At 40.5% G+C, this 20,336-nt stretch overlaps 1 protein-coding gene across 1 annotated transcript in view; it reads right to left on the bottom strand.

The window, feature by feature from the left end:
- mast1 (microtubule associated serine/threonine kinase 1) overlaps positions 1 to 4,067 on the bottom strand; it is a 49,148-nt gene extending 45,081 nt beyond the window's left edge. Inside the window, exon 1 of the mRNA XM_022758630.1 lies at positions 4,038 to 4,067. Within this exon, the coding sequence (XP_022614351.1) occupies positions 4,038 to 4,057 (20 nt within the window). The 5' untranslated portion in view covers positions 4,058 to 4,067. The remainder of the gene's footprint in view (positions 1 to 4,037) is intronic.
- Between the last annotated feature and the right edge of the window lie 16,269 nt (positions 4,068 to 20,336).

Here is a 20,336-nt window from a genome sequence, read left to right as displayed (position 1 = left end):
CATATCAAGTATGTTAGGTTAAGCTAAAAGCTTTGTTACATCAAATAAAACAAATATGAAACTGTCACCCCTAAGAGCTTTCTCATCCATGAAAATTTATATATGTAAGGATAAGGCATTGGTTGGCTGTAATCACAAAACCCAGCAAGAATTAGAGGAATGGCAACATCAGCTGCATCTCATTCTCATATTCTCCAGTCAAGGGAATTTGCTCAACAGTTACTCAGCTGAGCACCTGCTGTGAGATGTGGTTGAAAGCTCAGAAAATAGTTAATAATTGTAGGTGGTGCTCTAGTAAGTCCGTTTCTTTTTCGGTTGTACTGTTTCCAAAGTCAAGAATGAACTTTCACACTCAAATATTCAAACAACTGCAGGAGCAGAGTGAGCCCAGTGCTCCTCTTCAGCTCTAATTGAGCTTTTCAATTATTCTACATGTTAGAAATTAATATTCAAACAGGTAATTAATGCATTAATTATTTATGGTCACTTTAGTAATATAGAACAACACTAACTGCATAATAGTGGTGCCTATGAATAAATCAGAAAATTCCAAAGCTTGCCGTTATAATAGTTACATAAATCTAAATGCACAGCCTAAATATTACCTCTAAGCAGATTTATGTGTATCTTTTTTTTCAATTTTTTTTTTTTTTTTTGAGGAGAATCTCATTCTCATGCGACTCGTGTGTCATCCAACTCACGGCTGTATAAGAGAAGTTGTGGTATCATGTCATCGTTATATCAAAGATAAACCAACAACAGTCTGTGTGTGTTGGTTAAGGGCAGCCTGAACACCAGCCAGTAACAGATGGTGCTGTCATGCTACAAACAACAGGAGTAGAACATGGAGAGGAGTTTTTGTATATACTATCCTTCACTCTACAGCTCCATTAACAAAAAGCCAAGCTAAAACTCCACCTCCTGCTCAAATACATGCCTAAATCTATAACATTCATGCTTTGTGCTTCTGGTGGAAGACGGGCATGTTTTTGTTTCTGACCTCATGTGTGAAACAATATACAGACTAAAATATCAGAGAAAGCACCTTCATTTAGAAACCTCTAAAAGCCATACCACCACTGAGGATGTGCTTCATCGTAACTATGGGTCATTTGTTGACACCAGAGTAGATAATTGTGGTGCCTACTTGGGAGCTATCAGGTCCATCATCATAATGTATGCTGTACTGAAGCTTAAAATACTCTGAACTGCCTGTCGCACAGATCAAAGCAAACTCAACAGATGTGTTTAAAATGAAACCACTGTAGCAAAGTGAGTTGTTTTTCTGTAACCATTATATATATATATATATATATATATATACACAGTGTAGTGATAAGAACATCAGTGCGTCGCCCAATCAGTCAAGGACAGGGAGTAAAGAGGAAGAATAAATTAAATAGCAAACCGTGTTTCACGTGTGATAAATGAACATTAACACTGTGCACTGTGTGTGAGTGGGATCATTTGTGCTTTGCATCATGTATGTATGTAATTATGCGTATGAGCGGGATAATACTGTATGTACCAGGTGAGTGAGATAAACATGCACTCTCTTGTTCTTGGCAAGAAAACCATTTAAAACCTCCTTCTCTTGTTTTTCAGCTTCAGCCCCTTAATGCTCCTCCTGTTTCTCTGTCTTCATTTCATGATCCCAAAAGCCAAAACAACAAAGCAACAGAGTTTACCTTCAAGTGGAGAGAACAAGTGAGAGGGAAGGAGGAAGACGAATAGGCTGAGAGTGTATCGTCATGGGCTCAGTTAACCCCGGTGGGCTACTCTTAAATGTAGGCTGAGACACTTCCTCAGGCTCTGCCTTTCATCCTACCCGACTCTCTTCTTTCTGTAGCTCTCCTACTTGCCGTCTCGTGGCTCATGTTCTCTCTCTTACTCACTTTTGCTGTCTTCCTTTAGCTCAATCTGTTTGGGAGTGGGCACAAAGCTTTATCTCTCTTAATTGCCACAGCCAGCCAAGTAAACACACATGTACAAATCCAAAACGCGAGCAAACACAGACACACAATGGAGAGCAACAAAGAGAGAGAGGGGCAGAACGCGAGAGAAACCAAGCGTAAATGATCTGATGATATTTATAACTCCAAATCGGGGCAAAGTATTGTTTGATTTTTTTTTTTCTTAAGTCATTACTGTAATGAACACCAGTACCAACAAGGAATAGTTATTTAGCCGCCACTTGGGACAACTCACTAGTTCAACTCAAATATCTCAACAACTTCTTGACGGATTGCCATGAAATTTTGTACAGACATTCACAGTACCCGGAGGATGAAAGGAGGAGGACGATCCTAATAATCCCCTTGACTTTTCCTCTAGTAAAACCATAAGGTCAAAATTTCAAGTTTTCCAGTATTTTAGTTTATGGTCAAATACCGTAAAACAGAAGCTATTCCCATCAGCCTCAGCTGTACTTTGTGTTATTAGCATGCTAACATGCTAACCTAAAGTGGTTATCTCATCTTAACATTAGCATGTTAGCATCGTCATTGTAAGCATGTTTGCATGCTAACGTTAGCATTTAGGTAAAAGCAATGTTGTGCCCAAGTACAGCCTCACAGAGCTGATAGCGTAGCTTTAGAAACTTAGTCTTGTTTAATACTTTACTTCAAGAAATACAAACATGTTTCTCCACAAACATTTCTTCATTTAACAAAAGAAGACAAAATTATCTATTCTACTTTGCTTGAATAAAATGCAGTGCACAATTAGAAAAGTTAATATATTTTGATTGTTGGTCAGACAAAATAAGCAAATCAAAGATAATCCGAGAAATTGTGATCTGCATTTTTTACTACATGACATAAGAAAAACTATGTTGCGTCACACAAAACATACAGACTGTAAAAATGCTCTTACAAGGAAACAGCAAACACGCACGTACAGCCTCATGAGCAAACACACGCTTAAACAAATATTCTTAGCACACACATGCTCCTCTCATAAACACATACACTGTGCATGGTGGCCAACCGAGTGAGCAAGGGAGCCTCTGTTCATGTTCATATACAGAATATCCTGCTGTTCATTCCCTGCACAGTGGGAGCAACAGTGAAGACTCAACTAATCCCCCTGAAATCAGATGAGATGAAGACGGCTAAAATGAAGCACCGCAGGAGGGACTAAAGGGCCTGCACAGATTGCACATTAGGGAGAGGAGAGGAGAGGAGAGGAGAGGAGAGGAGAGGAGAAATGAGTAGATTAATAGAGAAACAGAAGAACACTGTGACCGAGTCGAGGGAAAGATGGAGGACAAATGGGTGACATTAGGGACAGAAAATAAAGGCAAGAGAGAAGGTTGAAAAGAGAGAAAGGGGTAAGGAGGAAGAGAGAAAACCAGCAAGGACTTGTGCCAAGCAGACAGCACTTCAGCGCTGCCCACTGTTGGCTCGCCGCTACACAAGCACTCCCTGGACACTGGCAATAACGCTATCATTATGCTATCTCCAACACACAGGCTACTGGCCGAGCACACACATACCTTCTAGTGGGTCTGCGTGTGTGTTCGCGTGCATTTGTGCGTGAGAGACAGAGACACATCACCAGCTCACGAGCCACAATCTAAAGCAGACTAAATCCTCGTGCACATGTGCATCACTACAATAAAGCTCAACGAGGGTATAAATACATTCACATCCAACCAGTTGTAGCTGCAGTATGGTTCAGTGGAGCACACACACATACGCACAAATATGCAGAAGCAAACAAATGATCAAACCTTGATGTACTTCAAAAACCCTACAGGCACATGTGAAAACACAGTATATGCACAGACAACACATTACATGGACACATATGCATGTAAAGACATCACATACACACATACAAGCACACACACACCATATTGCTGGAGCTAAATGGAGACAGGGAGACAACTGTGAGACAGCGTGATAGCTGGCAGGGACAAGGAGAACATCATGGAAAAACACAACAACCTCCTCCGATGAATCAACACATACTAACAACAGCAGGGCAGCACACTGGTCACAAAGACTCCACGGAGACAGATTGTTGCAGTTTACCTTTTTGTGCGTCGAAACATGTTGCTAGCAGCAAAGGCTGTGCTGGCAAGTGAGCATGAGAGCAGCTGAGCCTTCACACAAACGCACACACAGAAATAAACACACACACATAGAGAGGCAGTCAAGAGGCAGCGATTACGCTCCACGCCGGCATGTCAGCCTCCTCTGGCTAAACACATGCAAACACACACACACAGTCCCCCTCTCTCTCTCGATGTCTTGCCGTGACTCTGTGCACGTGAGTATGCGTGCAAGAGAGGAGGAAGATTTGAAAAATGTCAGCTGTGTCACAGATGGGAGAAAATGGGAGAATTAGAGAGAGAGAGAGAGAGAGAGAGAGAGAGAGAGAGGAGGGACGTAGATGAGACAGAGAGAGGGAACAGGCTGCCGAGCATCCCTCTCAGAAGGAGAGAGGACTGTGGGGCTGCTCTCAAGGGTATCGTGCCAAGCCAGGAAGTGCAGAGCGACAGAGCGAGAGGGGAGGGGGCACAGAGGTAGAGAGAGAGAGAGAGAGAGAGAGAGAGAGAGAGAGAAAGAGAGAGAGAGAGAGGGAAACAACAAGAAAATGGGAAAAGGGAAGGTATGAATGAGAAAGAGACACAGCATGTGGGAGAAAGCCAATCAGAGGTGGAGGGATGACGGAGCAGTGAAGTGAAGACTAATGTGAATGACAAGACAGAGACAGAGAGGGGAAGCACTGCAAGCTGCTTTTTACACGTGACTGTGTGTTATTCTGTGTCTGTGTGTGTGTGTGTGTGTGTGTGTGTGTTACATCTTGCTCATGAGTGTGATTATCCTTGCACTGACATTATTTTAAAAAAAACAAAAAAAAAAACAGGTCATTAATGGATGATTCTGGTTATATTCTATGTTTTTTTTTTTACTGTAAATATAGACATTCAGTTTTTAAAAAAGAATAACTTATTTCCTAAAACAGCTGGGAACTGTAGTTTTTAGCAAACATTAAGTAAAGAGGAATAAATCATGTTTTTTGGGGGAGGGTGGCGGGGGGTCGGTAATGTTCAGCTGTGGATTAATACACATTTGTTGCACTACTATTTCAGCAGCAGGACATTTGGGATCAAAGAGCTCATGTTCATCCTAATGAAGGAACATGTAATCCAGTGCAACAGTGAGGCTGACTGATGTGTTTTTAACAGTCAGTGGACAACAGTGGAGCTCTATTATATCAGTTATATCAGGCTTTGACTTATGAATATCATCAATTATTTGTTTTTTGTTTTGTTGTTGTTTTCGTGGGATTTGTTGAGTGAGAAAAATAGAGTTTTTTTTTTAAAAACATCAGTGAGCCACTCCTAGAATTGGGTGACATGTTCCTTCATTACCATGAACATGGCCATAGTTTATTTTGAGTCAGTCCCACATACTTACATTACACAACATTATACAATATTGTATTATGTTTATTAAAAACTACAGTACCCAGCTGTTGTAGGAAATAACAGCCTTTTTTAATTAAACTATATACTTGTGCCCTGTTTTTAAAGATTTACACACATCGTCAGTAGGTGCTGAGTGCCACAGTCAGGGTCAGGAAGAGGGAAAGTATTCAGAGACGGACTAATACACTGTTGGTTTTGGAATTTTTGTGGGATTTATTAAAAGTAAGAAAAATATAGAATTACATCAGCCTTATCCTTTAAAATGCATAAACAGCGATACAGTTCTATTTTTTTCTACGTGAAATGTCTTATTGGATGAACTCTGGCATCATCTATTTGTCCTAGATATCACAGGAGCTGCTCTGCAATGCCCAGCCAAGAGAGATGTCATTTCTGTGTGTGTGTGTGTGTGTGTGTGTGTGTGTGTGTGTGTGTGTGTGTGTGTGTGTGTGTGTGTGTGTGTGTGTGTGTGTGTGTGTGTGTGTGTGTGTATGTGTACACCCTGCCTCCTTCCCTTTCAAACAAATCCACCAAATGTTAAAGCTGACGTGGGGTGACAGTTGCACAGTAGTGCTGAGGGGAGTAATTCAATAATGGATGCTGTCTCTAATGTGGGAGTCTGGATGGATAAAATATACATGGGAGAGAAGAGACAGTGGGAGGAGGGGAGAGGGGGTAGGATGGAGCAGGAGGAGGAAGAGGGTGGTGATATCACCGAAACACAGTAGGGGGTCACAGACAGGGATGGGTAGTATGATATCATATAGAAGGCGTGGTGTGTATCCTTGTCGGTAATGTAGGAGTTGTTTTTTCTCTGTCTTTGTTTTACAGAAGAATATTTTACCTTTCAGGGTTTTAGCATTTGATAACCTGCTTGTCAGTTTGTTTTCATTCTGCTATAAAACGCACAGTCCTTACACCCACAGTACAAGACTCCAGCTCCACCCACAGGAGGATGTGTGTAGAAAAATCCAACAGCAGCACCAGGATAAGTGGGTGGGTGGGGGGTTGCAGAAAGAGTAAGCTGCAGGCCTTTAGCTCGAGTGTCTCCTTTATGTCATGCTGTGACATCTGCCACCCCGCCACACGGGTCAGAGGTCACGGGCAAAACACAACCGATGACAGCAGTCAGGGACACACATGCATGCTGCACACGAGAGCGCACACACCCACACACACACACAAAGAGGCAAGTGGCCAAACTGAGTAAGGCAGCAAATTATAATTACATATGGATATAGACACACATGCACATTAAATACCCCAGGCATGTATAAGCTAACATCATCAGGCCACTGTTGTCAGACAGTACCTCTGCACAGAGTATGACGCATGCAGAATACTGAGTGGACAGCTACACACACAATTAAGGAAAGGAAGTTAGATAAAAATTCAAGCTACACACAGGGAATTAAAGCCATGCATCATATTTTCAACACCCTGATCTACCAACAACCTCAGTGCAGCAACAGTAGTTTACATGATAAAGAGACACACGACAGAGTCACATGATTTATATTCTGCTCACACAGAACAAAAGTGGGCCAGCCAGAGTAAAATAAGAAAAAGTGCGGTTCTGGACTATACTGCAATTTCAGAAAAATTTCAAGGATTTCAACATTGAAAGTGATGATGGCATTTTGTGTAAAATTACACCCCCCCCCGTCCCGTGTTCAAAGGCATTCAGACAGCATTTTGAGCTGACATAAGACACTTTTCCAAATTCTGCCTGATTTGTGAAGTGCTTTCAGCAGCAGGAGCAGCCAGTTATAGCTTTCCAAATCCAACTTTGAGAGCGGAATGCGAAAATACACCATTCATTTCAGTAAAGAGGTGATATTGTTGAGAAGTGAACAGGAATTAAGACGTGGCAAAAAAGAATGCTGCCATAGACAAATGTTTCAAACTTCAGTCACTTATTTGTTTCAAGATTAATGTAGGAGTAAAAAAAATAATTCTGTATTACTCAGCCATATGTTAATGGGGCATACAAAGAGAGAAAGAGAGAAATGGACATGAGCAAGGAGTGATATAGAAACATTGCGTGCAGGACAAGAAAGTGTATTTCAGCACCATGGACAGAGACTCATACACTCCGTTGCATTAAAACATAACACCAGCTTTTACTCGTATTTCACATTTTGCCTGCTTTAATTGTTAAGTGTGAGTGCTTTCACATGCATGTAGCACAAATTAAGATATTTTAAATCGGTTTCATCAAATCTCTCAGGATCATTCAATCCCACTCAGTTCTAAATGGCACAGAAAACGACTCCAGAGGCTTTTAATTCAGTCACTAAATGTGATCCATCTCTGTGGAGGAGCCAACTGTATCGCTCTCTTTGTCTCTGAGAAGCCAATCATGTTTTGTGAAGCTGTCTCTAAATGTTCATGTCTGGCTTTAATGTTGACATTTTGAAGGAATTTCCATTAATCATTTCATTCAAGAGCGCCATTAGATGCTGAGATGAGGCATTAGAGTGTGTCTTCCTTACAGTTTCTGCGCATGATTTCCATGATTTCGTTTACAACATAGCACTTTCAAACAGTAGGTTATAATTAGATAATGTCAGGTTTATGTTCACTGCGCTGCTGGTTTTAAACAGTTCCCTCTTTTGGTAGTTAGTTCGCTGCATGCTACAACCCAGGAGCCCTGTTTTTCTTTTTTTTGACTATATTTGCTTACAGTTTCCCGAGTTTGCTATTAGCAGTTTCTGCTTCCAATGTACCCATGTATAGACAACGATCACTGGATTAACTTTGATACTAAAGAAAACTCAATTACATAATGATTCTCAAGCAAGTTCTAGTACAAGGAGCGTCTTTTTTCTATTATTTCTAAGCTGGTTTGTTGACTTCTTAACATTAGGGATTATGATATCCTCAAGAAATGTAATTCACACTGAGTCTAAAAATATTTGTATCTTGTCTGTGTGTTCAGTTATTATGACTCCTAACTGCCTTCTGCAGTCTGTATTCAGTCCAGTCAAAAGACAAACAAAACAAAAAACAAAACCAAATCTCCTACACCTATTGTCTTTAAACTTCTTTGGTGGGAGTAACCTGTCATATTTTAGGCCTAAATTTAAAATAGTATGTCAATGCACAAAATGAGCAAGATAGAGAGATTTATTAACCACATGTTGAGGTGCCCTGCTGGCTCAATATCTTTATTGTTCTGTACTGTCCGCTGCCTAAATTGCAGCATAAACGCCATAAAACAACATATGACACTATAGCCATTCACTACCTGCACTGAATGTTTGAAGGCTTAACTCGTATGTCACACATCATGTACTGCTCTATTCACCTTCCTCAACCTCCCCGCCTTCACAGAACCACGCAGGGCATTGAGGTCACAGCACAGCTCTCCTGCTGCTGAAGTTTCATTGCACGGCCGACTGGTCGAACCAGGGTGGAACAGATTGGGCTGACTGAGAAGCTCTGAGAGTGAAAGGGCTCACGCAAAGCTGGAATATGCTGCAGTCTCAAGACAAGACTCCCACTGTACAATACCACCACTTGACCATGACCACCTATAACAAAAATGGAAATATTCCTAGGTCTTATAAATGTTACTCCTTCCTTGTCTTTCTGCTCAGAAAAGAACTTGGTTTTGTACTGTGGCCATACAATCTAGGAAATGAGTAAAATGGGTTGAAATTCCTTGTACTGTCCAGATCATTTTACGTCTTTTCCTGCTAGGAAGACAACTCCACAATTCCACAGATTCCATGAGTAGAAGTAATAAAAACTTATTTAATATCACATACAAACAAAAATACATACAAGATAAATATTAACTTACCTGCTACTTTTTCGGGGCAGAGGCAGATCCTTCTGGTGAGAAAGAGAAAGCAAGAGAGAAAAAGAAAAGAGGGGAGAGTAGACACATTAGACGGGTTAGATGAGTTTTACACACTGTGCAGTCTGTTACTGCAGAACTCACAGTTTATAGGACTCTGGAAAAGACTAATGTACTGCAAGTGTGGTGAATTAGCATAACAATTCTTGTAATCTCTCAAAGACTGAAACAAATTAAACTAATTCTACAGGCATAATTACTGTTACTACAACAGGACATTTTCAAGAACAACTCTTATAATTATAACTCCTTTTTTTGTCTTATCTATTTAATTTGGAATAAGTTTTCTATTTTCATCAGCTAATAAATGTCACTGCTGTTTTTATGCTTAAGTACTTTATTTCTTACTGTATAGACAAATAGCTGTCTATAAATCACATTCAAAATTTTTGACTTTGACTCCCCATGCTTCTTTGTTTGCAGCATAAATACGTTTCTTGAGTTACAAATGAATCATATTTAGTAAGTAAGTATGTAACATGTTATTTTTCAGATGTTTGATGCGAGAATAACCAAACTTCAGATATAAAGTATATTTGGGCTAAAACCCAAATAGTAGTACAGTATGACAGACCACCTCCAGTTACAGAGACATTATAAATGTCAGAACGACGGCTATTCATTTTCATTTCCAGTGTTTAAAGTGCACAATATGTACTTGTTCCCCTCTCGTCACAGATTATGGTCTTAGTGTAAACATGTTGGCGAGTTTTCCTGAATATGTCATTTTACAGGCCTGAAGTATTCAGTATTTCACAGACCCAAAAGACAAACATTATTTAAAAAGTCAAAGAAATAATAATAAACACAATGGAAAAGTTTTTAATTCTTTTCATTCTTTCCCTTTGATGGATCACACTGATTCATCCTCAGACACATCACAATCATTGCCTTAACGTCCTTATGTTACAAAATTTTGATACTTGCTTCCTAAATACTTAATGTTAGACCATCAAACCTTCACAGATTTACAAGCAAACCCAAGTTATGCTGGACCACATTTGGTCACACTGAATAGCAAAGTCACTGAGGCAAACTGACATTTTCAAACAGTATTATATGAGGCACCAATCCACCTCCTAATCATAGATTAAATTTGAATGCAACCCCGTTAGGGATAATGTATCTTAAAGTACAAAAAAAAAAAAAAAAAAAAAAAAAAACACATTTTAGCAGCATAATTAGCATCATCATTAGCATATCATACTGGCTTCCCACACAGCAAAAACCTAAAAGGAGCAACAGCTCAAACCAGTTTTGTGATTTCTGTCCCATTGTTTAGGGTTAAGTGGGAAGCAGTTTGTAAACTGATCCCTCCTAAGTGCTCAGAGACTTCAGGAGCCAGCAGGTTGAATGGAGCCAAAGTCAATTTAAAAATGTTGCTGCTATATTTATGGCACTGGGACACAACAGCAACGACTCTGATGTGATTAGGAACTACTGGGATGGATCTGTATGGTGCTTGTTGCCCATCTATTCCCAATTTGATTCCATTTAACACTTGGCCTAGGAAAGATCAGGTTGCTGTCAGCTTCTATTGTCAGCCTGTCCTGCGCTGCCTATTAAGCCATTTCCTACAGTCCAGTGGCTCCTCCAAAAAGATATTATCATTTGTTTTGTTTCACTCAGGGAAGGCTTAATGACACAGAGCCACGTCTGTGAAATGAAAGGAATCAAAGTGACCAACCACACCATGCAGCGCCAGAAGTTGAAACCAAACACAAACATGAGAGGAAAAATAAGAGATTGTAGTAGGTTTTCCAGAGAAGAATTTCATCCTGCTAGATGAGTGCTCTCTCTCTCTTTCACTCTGTCTCTCTCTGTCTATCTCTTTGTCTTTGTATAAATAAACAGGCATTACAAAACCCAAACAGAGCCGAGCTGATGAAACATGACTTGACAGCTGGAGCTCTCGTCTCCAAACAATCTCAAAACAAGCTTGCTACCAAAACTCACCCGATTTACTTTCCAGAACTGTGAGGCATTAATCCTTGCACTTAACATAAAACTATGGGGAGCCAAAAGAGCAGCAGAAACCCCACTAGGCTGCAAAGACACATTGTAATAAGTCAAAGCCTATGTTGTAACGATCGTCATGATTATCATCATCATTAGGAACTAAAGTGCAGTAATTACATGAATACAGAATCTTGGCGAAGGAGCAGTTCTGCATTTTTGGAAATACGTTTGTTCGCTTTATGACCTTTCAGGTTTTTGCTTTCACATTTCTGTTTGTGCACAGACTAAAGTAAGATATGATGTGTCATTAGTGAGCTTTAGAGGTCCTGACAGACACTAGGACAGAGCCAGGGTAGGGGTGGCTGATGGATAAAACCCCAGCACCTGCTCCCTGTCACGGGCTCGGTCCAATAGACAGCTATTTTACGTGCTGTTGCCATGTTACTGGCCACACCATCAAGTGACCATGACAACCTGTGAAAGTTTCAATTTACCCACTGGTGCATATATATGCGTCTGCAAGGCTTGAATCATAAATGTATAGACTTTCAGGTTTAGGAAAAGAAAATGAACCAGATATAAAACACAGCATCAAGGATATTTGCAGACAGTGTAGAGTTAGTTGGTAGATCAGAGTGCAGTACAAAGAAAAGGTGATTCAAAACATTTCATCCACTGACATAGGCATCTTGTTAATTTAATCCAAATAAAGCTACCGTATCTCTACTCTAGGACTGAGTGTGATCTTTTCATGGCACAGCTGTTTGTTTCTGAGGAACATCTTGCTGGAGAGCAGCTGGCCCTTCATACACGTTCTGGTCAGTTTATTTTGGAGAACCCTTTACATATGCACAAGTGCAAAATTCCCTAATAAACAAAAACTCACCCTGTCATTTTTGAGAAGAGAAGACAGCATTGCACAACCCGGTGCTTGGAACAAAAACAAGCCTTCCTCTATTCAACATCTGAAACACATTGTGATCATTTAGGTTCGGATTAACGCAGCCACTGCAGTGTGAAATAGTGTTGCTTGAGACGGGCAGACTGACCCCAAGTCTGATTCCCATCTCTCTTGAGATTTATAAAGGCCAATCTTTGGGACTTCCATTCATCAATAAAAAAAAGTGCAATCTGGCAGTAAATCTCTGAGCACATCCCTCATGAAACAAACTGATGTTTTATTTATCAACCGCTGGTGCCAAATATTTGCAAGTTCCTACTTCTAAAAACAGATTTTAAGTAATTTGAAGAGGTCTCCTGGGGCTCTAAGGAACTCATGAAGGGCAATTTTCACTTTTTTTTTTTTTTTTGACATTTTATAGAACGTACAATTAATGACTCATTAAAAAAAAATGGATAGATACATCAATATCATAATGATAATAATGAAAGCAATCATTAGCAGCAGATTTAGAAGACTATTTTACCGCCGTTTCATTTCATTCAGCGCATTTGTATTCAGTTATTGTCATTCAGATTGATCAGCCTCATCTTTGATTGAGCTACAATCTACTACATATCCTAAAATAAACTCTGTAATCACGTTTATATTTGATCTAAAAAAAATCACATTTACATTCATATCTTATCTAATTATTTATATTAATACATTTTTGTTACAACTAAAGAAGCATGTGCCAGTGTTTGAGAAAATCATCAACGCTGATCCTGACATGGAGAGCACAGATAAGTGAAGCTGATAGTATTAGCAATGGTGAATTATATACTATAAGAAAAGCACATGGTGTGACATGATGAAAATATGACAGTAATCACAGGCCTGAATGATCATTATGTATCATCATTTCCTGTCTCCACTCCAGTACATGCAAATGCCATAATGTGTCCTATCGTGCACTCACACACAAACACCTGACAACACACTGCATCAATATCTGACTGTGGGAAAATATGTGGAAATAGTAGAAGGGTGGAATGCGCACCAACCAGCTAAATACTGTTCACACACACACTCTCTCTCTCACACACACACACACACACACACACACACACACACACACACACACACACTTTATACTGCTCTGGGAGACTTCCATGCCTGCAGTGATAGTGAGGGTACAGCTGAATGCTAATCACTCTCAGAGTTAAACACAGTTATAACAAAAGACAAATCAAGAGTAGGAAAATGTTCTGATGTGACCTGGGTGCACTATAGATATGCTCAAAGCAAAGATGGTAAATGGGCTTTTCTAGCCTTGTCGACCACTCAAAGCGCTTTACACAAATGGTATCTCAAAGTGACATTAATTCATTTGCAGACGTACTGTAGACAGACTCACAGATGTCTGCACATACAAACAAACACCTCCTTGGCACATTTAATCCATTATACACAACCTCCACGCTGCAAGTAACTGCAAATGATTCACATTCTCCTTAGCCGCTGCGCTGAGTTGTGACAGGGCCGTTCAAAACAGATTAAAATATTAGACAACTTTCTCTTCTTGACAAGTGAAGAAAGGGTCTCAACAAGGTTTTTCTTTTCTTTTTTCTTTTTTGGTTTATATTTACCCAAGGACAAAGCGAAGTCCAACTGGAAACCAAAGAAAAGAAAAATGTTAATATGCTGCTGCTCTGGGCAGAGTCATGAGGCTTCTGTTCCGTTTCCACTGCCAAAACTGACGGCAGATTGCAAGGCAAATGTCACGCAGTGTATTCTTCAGTTTAATAGTCTACCAGCCTTCAAGTTTCACTTAAAAGCTTTGAATTCACTGGTCATTACACTGAGGTCTAAAATGATGTTATGTCTCAATAAAATGTAAGACTCCCATTCTTAACTTTTATTTCTTTCTTGTTACACTGAACCTAGTTACAAACTTCAATAAGGGTTTGGGTTTTTTTTTTCTCGTCTTGTCCATTTTTGTCTGTTGTGGGGAAAAAGCAGAGCTCAAGCTTTTGTGCTTAATAGGCGTCCGGCATAATAATTCAAGCCTTGTAAAAGCACTTCAAGTATCTGAAGCTATTCCCAAATATATTCTGGCCTAGATCTGTTGCTTTGATGCACACTTTGCTCTCTTAGTACAAAAACTACCCTTTCTGAATAATACTGACATCACAAGGACGAGATGAGGCAGAACAAAGCAGTGGGCATGGCAGTGAGTGACAGGACTTGGCAAAGAGAGCTGGATCTTCTGCAGTGATCACACTCTTATCCCTTGTGCTTAGCATATTGGAAATGGGCACACTGCCCAGAACAAAATATTGGACAAATTATGCGTGTGTGTGTGTGTGTGTGTGGGGGGCGTACTCCACACTCCTACAGCAGAGAGGGATGAGACACGCGGTATGACTTGTATTTGTTTGTGTGTGTGAGTGTATGAGCATATGGGTTAAGTGTAAGTACGCTCCACACACCTACAACTGCTCAGGACAGCATGATAATCTTCACTTGAGATGAAAACAATTCGTATCAATGACACACACTCTCCCACAGTGAAAAACACAGATGCAGCCAAACAAAAAGGACTGGAGGGTGACACAGATCACGAAGTTAATCATTATTCTAACTGATCTTGTTTTTATTTAACCCGTTTCATAAAAAAGAAGGCAGGTTGCTTGCACAGTCAAATATTTTGTGATTAATTTAAATAGAGGTATGCAGATAAAAAATAGTAGCCAGTAATGGGCGTGTATGTAAACAGTCGTATGTGACGTTATTAATCTCAAAACCTGAAGCCAGGAGTCCTTTGTTGCATGTCATAGCCCCTCTCACTGTTCCCACACTTATGTCAGTCATGTCTGTCTTTACTGTCAACTAAAAAGCAAAAATGGCAACATTTATAATTTAAAAGATAGGAGAAGCTAGAAAAGGCAAGAATATAAGATGTTTGCACAAAAGCCCAAAATTGAAAAGTTGCCTTGGGCAAAAGTGACAAAGCCAAACAGCCATTAGCGCTGTGGAGTAGAAGCATAAAATAGCCTGAAAAGGAATACATTTAGAAATGAGGAGGAATGGACAGAAAGGTGGGTGAACGAAAGAGATGAGAAGCAGAACTGGGCGGTAGGTATGAGAGATGGTTTCTGTGGAAGAGCGAGACGGAGTGAAACACAGACAAAGAGAAACACTCCATCACCCTGACTGGAAGGTGGCAGCTGGATGGTTCAATCTGGAACCTAGAGACTACAACAGTGAAATAAATATCCAAGTAAAAACCAGGTTTCTCACACGCAGTCTGATGATTAGCCTCATATGTTTATATAATCTCTTGCTCCACAATCCAGTCAAGTAGGTGGTGCTCATGCATCTATAAGCTGGCTGCAAACTATTCAAGTGTCCCAGTGTCCACAATAGCAGGATCCTGACACTTTAGAAGCTAAGCAGAATTCAGCCATCATTATTTTCAGTGTCCACCCTTATACATGAATGGAAAACATGGAACACAAACATGCCACACATGTGTACACACACACACGTACACACACACACACACACACACCTTTCCCTCCCTCCCTCCTCTGTCTCTCTGTGAAAGTAGATCCAGGCAGTAAAGGGATCCAGATATTGGAATAGCCACTTAAATGGGGTCTACTGTAGCCCACAGCTGCTGCCTGCCTCTAGTCTAGTCTATAGTGCACCCACCCAGCCACCCCCACCTCTCCTCCTCCTCCTCCTCCTCCTCCTCCTGGCCTCAAGCCCTTTCAGCCCGTCCTGCTGCTGGTGGTTGGTCTTCCTCCCTGAGGGCACACAGGGCTGTTAGGCCACCATTAGTCCTGTTAATGGGCCTGACAACTGCGCCACATCCTCAGCATTTAGACCTCCTCTGTCTGAGATATGGATATCGACCACTTCAATGGAAATGGAGAGTAGGGGCGGGGGGGGGGGGGGTCCATTTGATATGTACATATAGGCATGAATGTTGAGCACAGACACAAGCACACACAAAACAAGATGCTCTGTGTAGCCACAGTACAGTTGGACACACACACATTAACGTGCACTCAGCATCTGACTAAAGTCAAGTGCAGTTTGACTCACCAGTGTGAGTTCCTTGTAAGTGCATGTGTCTTTTTTTTTTTTATGTGTGTCTGCATGTTCCTGATCTTAGTTGGATACAAAGTCAGTCTTACAAAAGTGTTGGTGTGTGTCGTGCTGTGTCTCTGCGCATGTTACTTTCAACCTATATGTTCACAACAAACTATCTCATGTCCCCCTGCCAGACTGCCCTGCTCCGCATTTCCATCGACGCTGTCAGTATCTGAAAGTCAGCTACTGTACAATTCACTTCTGAGGAAACATTTTCCATCATCAGAACTACTGAGGTCAACAAAATGACTCGGTTTCTTTTAATTTACACACTGAACTCAACCATAAAACTGTCACTGAGCTGGAAGTAATTTTAACCCTTTGCAAAAAATTTTACAAAAGATGTGCTGTCTGAAAGTCTTTACCTCTGTTATGGTCAAGATCTGTCGCTGGTGCGAGGGAAGTAACATCCAGAGAAGCTGAAGTAATTATAGTTGTTTAAGAAAGCAGATATAACAAATATTCTCTGGGTCCGCTTTCTTAAATGTGAAGCTGTTGTGCTTTGTCAATTATTATTGTGAATTAAAAACCTTTGAATTTTAGGCTTTTACTTGGACACCGTTTGCTCTGAGATCTTGTGATGGGCATGTTTCAGTGTTTTTTGACACTTTACACTGTAGTAACTAATCCATCAAACTACAAAATAAAACATATAGTTGATCAATCGATTTACAGCCTTGCTTAGCAACATGATCTATAACAAAAGGATTGTTAAAGTCATTTTTCTACTTTCTGACATTTTACAGAGCAAACGATTCACCCAGATAATAACCGGAAGGTTAATTGATATTTTTTAAAATGACTGTTAATTGGTGTTAAGAATACTCTACTGCAGCACATAATAATGATTCACCTGTGAATGACACACAATTACAAGTCTACACACACAAACATCATATTACTGACAGACCAAAACTACTGTATCTCTCCCTGCACTTCGAACAGCTATAGAGAGGCGAGGATTATCAAAACCCGCAGTTTAAATGTCACTGAGATATAGAAGAGGGGGAAGTGAAGTTGAACAAAAGGTAGAGCTGTGGGTAGAGGCAGCAGATAGTCTTGTATTCATTTGAATTAAATGGTGCCTAGACAAACTCCATCAAAGACAGGTATTTATCTTAACATCTTTGATTTAGTGTCTGCTTTAATCCACCAGGTTTTACAGTTAGGAGCGCTGCACCTGTAAGACTGGAAACTCTCAAGAAGTCTGGCAGTGTTACCGCATGTTCTACCAAACTGAACAACATTAGTGCAGGAAATCTTCCACTTTCACTTGTCTACATTTCTATAAATGATGAGCAATCATCCAGAGCAGAATATCTCACCACAATGTGCAGCAAAGTACTTTTCCTGTAAATGAATTCACGAGGAAGCAGAGAAGGACCGGCAGACAATGGCCGTGCATATAGTGAGCTTTGCCTGCCTCACTTGATTAATTTCACGCACGCGCCCACCACACAGACGAAAGTCTCGAGGGAAACTGTTACCAGTGCCTTCCCGTGGGTGTCATACAAGATGTGGGCTAAGTGAGCGGCCTACATCATGCAAATGTGATAGAATAATCTACTCCACTGACTCGTTTAAAGTAGCCCACACTTTACATATGACTGCTTATTGTAGACTTGTACACATATCACTGTCAAAACACAAGCCTGTCATCCACTGCACTTGTCACTGGCTAGATATAGACAATATGTCATATAGAAGGTTCTGTATAGCTAAAACTAGAATTGGGTTGCCTACCATCAGAGATTGTTCTGCACACTCTTAAGATCTCTAATCTATTAGGACATTGTGGTAATAGTAATAGTAATAATAGCAATAGTATTACAATATCATGTATATAAATTGATATTACGAGATAAAATCACATAAGAGGATTATCCATGTCCTGCCTGAAAGATCCTGTTTTGTGCAGTCTACTAACTTAATTAACCAGACACCTTCCTTTATTCAGGTATAAAGTGGAACCTTCACATACTACTTATACAAACTCACTCACCGACCTATGCTTCCTGTGATTGAAGATCTCAACCAGAACCACCATATATCGCTCTAAATCTCCTTTAAAGATTGTGAAGTAAGTATTGTTAATTGTGAAAAATGTCTCAACACTTGCATCTATTCTGAAATTTAAAAAAAATTCAAAAATTAAAAAAAAAAGTGACCTACAGTATGTTTTTCAGGGTGAAAGGGGAAGTTCTCACCTGCAGCCTGCGTCTTCGGATGATCCCAGAATCATCCATGGCGCGTGTCCGGGTTCACACCTGTCAGAGGGGGGCTCGTGGCTCCTGTGGTTTCCAGGTGACGTGGCGAGAAGAAAAGCCCCACTCTCGCGTGGCTTTCAGCGAGCCTAACACGGCTTGGCGATTTACCATTAAACCGAAATGCCTACCGGAGTGTCGGCTGCTCTTAACATCACTTATCGGCGAAAAGCTTGAATTCTTTTTCTTTTTTTTCACTGTGACAAATAACAGCAGACTAGTGCCACTTCTATGAGATAAAAGCTTTATGTTCTCTCGCCGTACCACCTAAAAACGACACGGTCAAATGTCACAAAAGTATAAAAAGTGCCACTCCTGAGCTCAACTGCTGTTGACATCCCATGCTGGTAGATACAGACAGAGACTACTGACTAGGCTGCTCTGTAGTGGGAACTGCTGAATAAGCGAGAGGCTGCACGGTGGGATCAGCGTGCTCTGCATGAGCTGAAGTCCAGCTGAGAGACAGAGAAGAAACCCCCAGAACAGCCCAGACTGTCAGACCGAAGCTTATCACACCCGCGATTAGACAAACCAAACAAGTGTGCAGACATCTTCACCCCGAGCGCGGATCACACTTCAAAACAAAAAACAACTCTCTCTTAAAACTCCAAGTGGCTCATTGCACCAGAGAGAATCAATCAGTTCAACCACTGTCATCCTTTCAGATTCTTCTATCACAGCCATCCGCTACATGTTAAGAGTTCAGAAGCAGCCAAATCATATGCAACGCAAGCTATGAGCTGAGGAGGCAGCAGTGCATGCATGTACACAGAGTTCATTGCATGCATATTGCAAGTTAAACTACAAATCGCGTATTACATGACACGCCCGCGCGCTGTCAGAGCTTCTGTGCATTAAAAAAAAAAAAAGGCAAGATCAATGAATATCAGTGGCGACTCTACACGTCCTTCCGTTGAAACACACACACACACACACACACAGGCAGAGAAAGCGGGTTGATCACATCACGTTTTCGTCCTTCGCTGGACAGATTTCTCCGTTTTCCTCGCTGTCTCCCATTTACACGATGTGCTCACTCAGTTCTTCTCTAGTGTGGCGTTGCTTTTCTCGTGAAAAAATGATCTGTGGTTGCTACACAGGCTTTGCTCCATCCCCAGCTCCAGCCACCCACTTCCTACTACCGAGTGACGTTTAACCCCTCAACGACCAGAGGCTTTGAGGGAGATCGTGGTTGTGAGGTGGTTTTTGTTTATTTCATCCCCTATTCGGTATAATAATTTAATAGGGGTTAGGGTTAGGGTTAGTATGTAATAATTTGTTTTAATAAGGGAAACTATGGCGGAAGAAATTGGTGACCATGGTCTATTGAAGCATTGCAGATAAGAGTGTGAAACCTCAGATTAAAATATATTTAGTACCTTCATGTAACAAATATGTTTGATCCTTGAACTTTACTTTGTTATATCTTCAATGAGTTAGACAAAATAATATAAACACTTCATAGAAAAGACTTTAAAACAGCTATGACACAGTTGGCCAAAATGTGGGTTTTACCAATTCTATTAAACAGCTATAGATTTATTATTTCAAAGGCAAGTGTTGAAAAGTACAGACATGTTTGAAACTAGACTGGACCATATTATGATCCAGTATATACCATGAGATAATACAAATTTGTCAACTGTACCCTTTAAATAGTAGCGTTGTAATAACATTGGCGATTTCCTGATTTTTTCATCTGGCCTTGTTTCCAATTCGTGTTTAGTATGCTAACTGATGGTTAGCCTGCCAACCTTAGCATTT

The sequence above is a fragment of the Seriola dumerili genome, unplaced genomic scaffold (genome assembly GCF_002260705.1).
Source record: "Seriola dumerili isolate Sdu_G_001 unplaced genomic scaffold, Sdu_1.0 BDQW01000302.1, whole genome shotgun sequence".
Lineage (NCBI taxonomy): Eukaryota > Metazoa > Chordata > Actinopteri > Carangiformes > Carangidae > Seriola > Seriola dumerili.
This window is presented reverse-complemented; position numbering and strand designations above follow the sequence as displayed.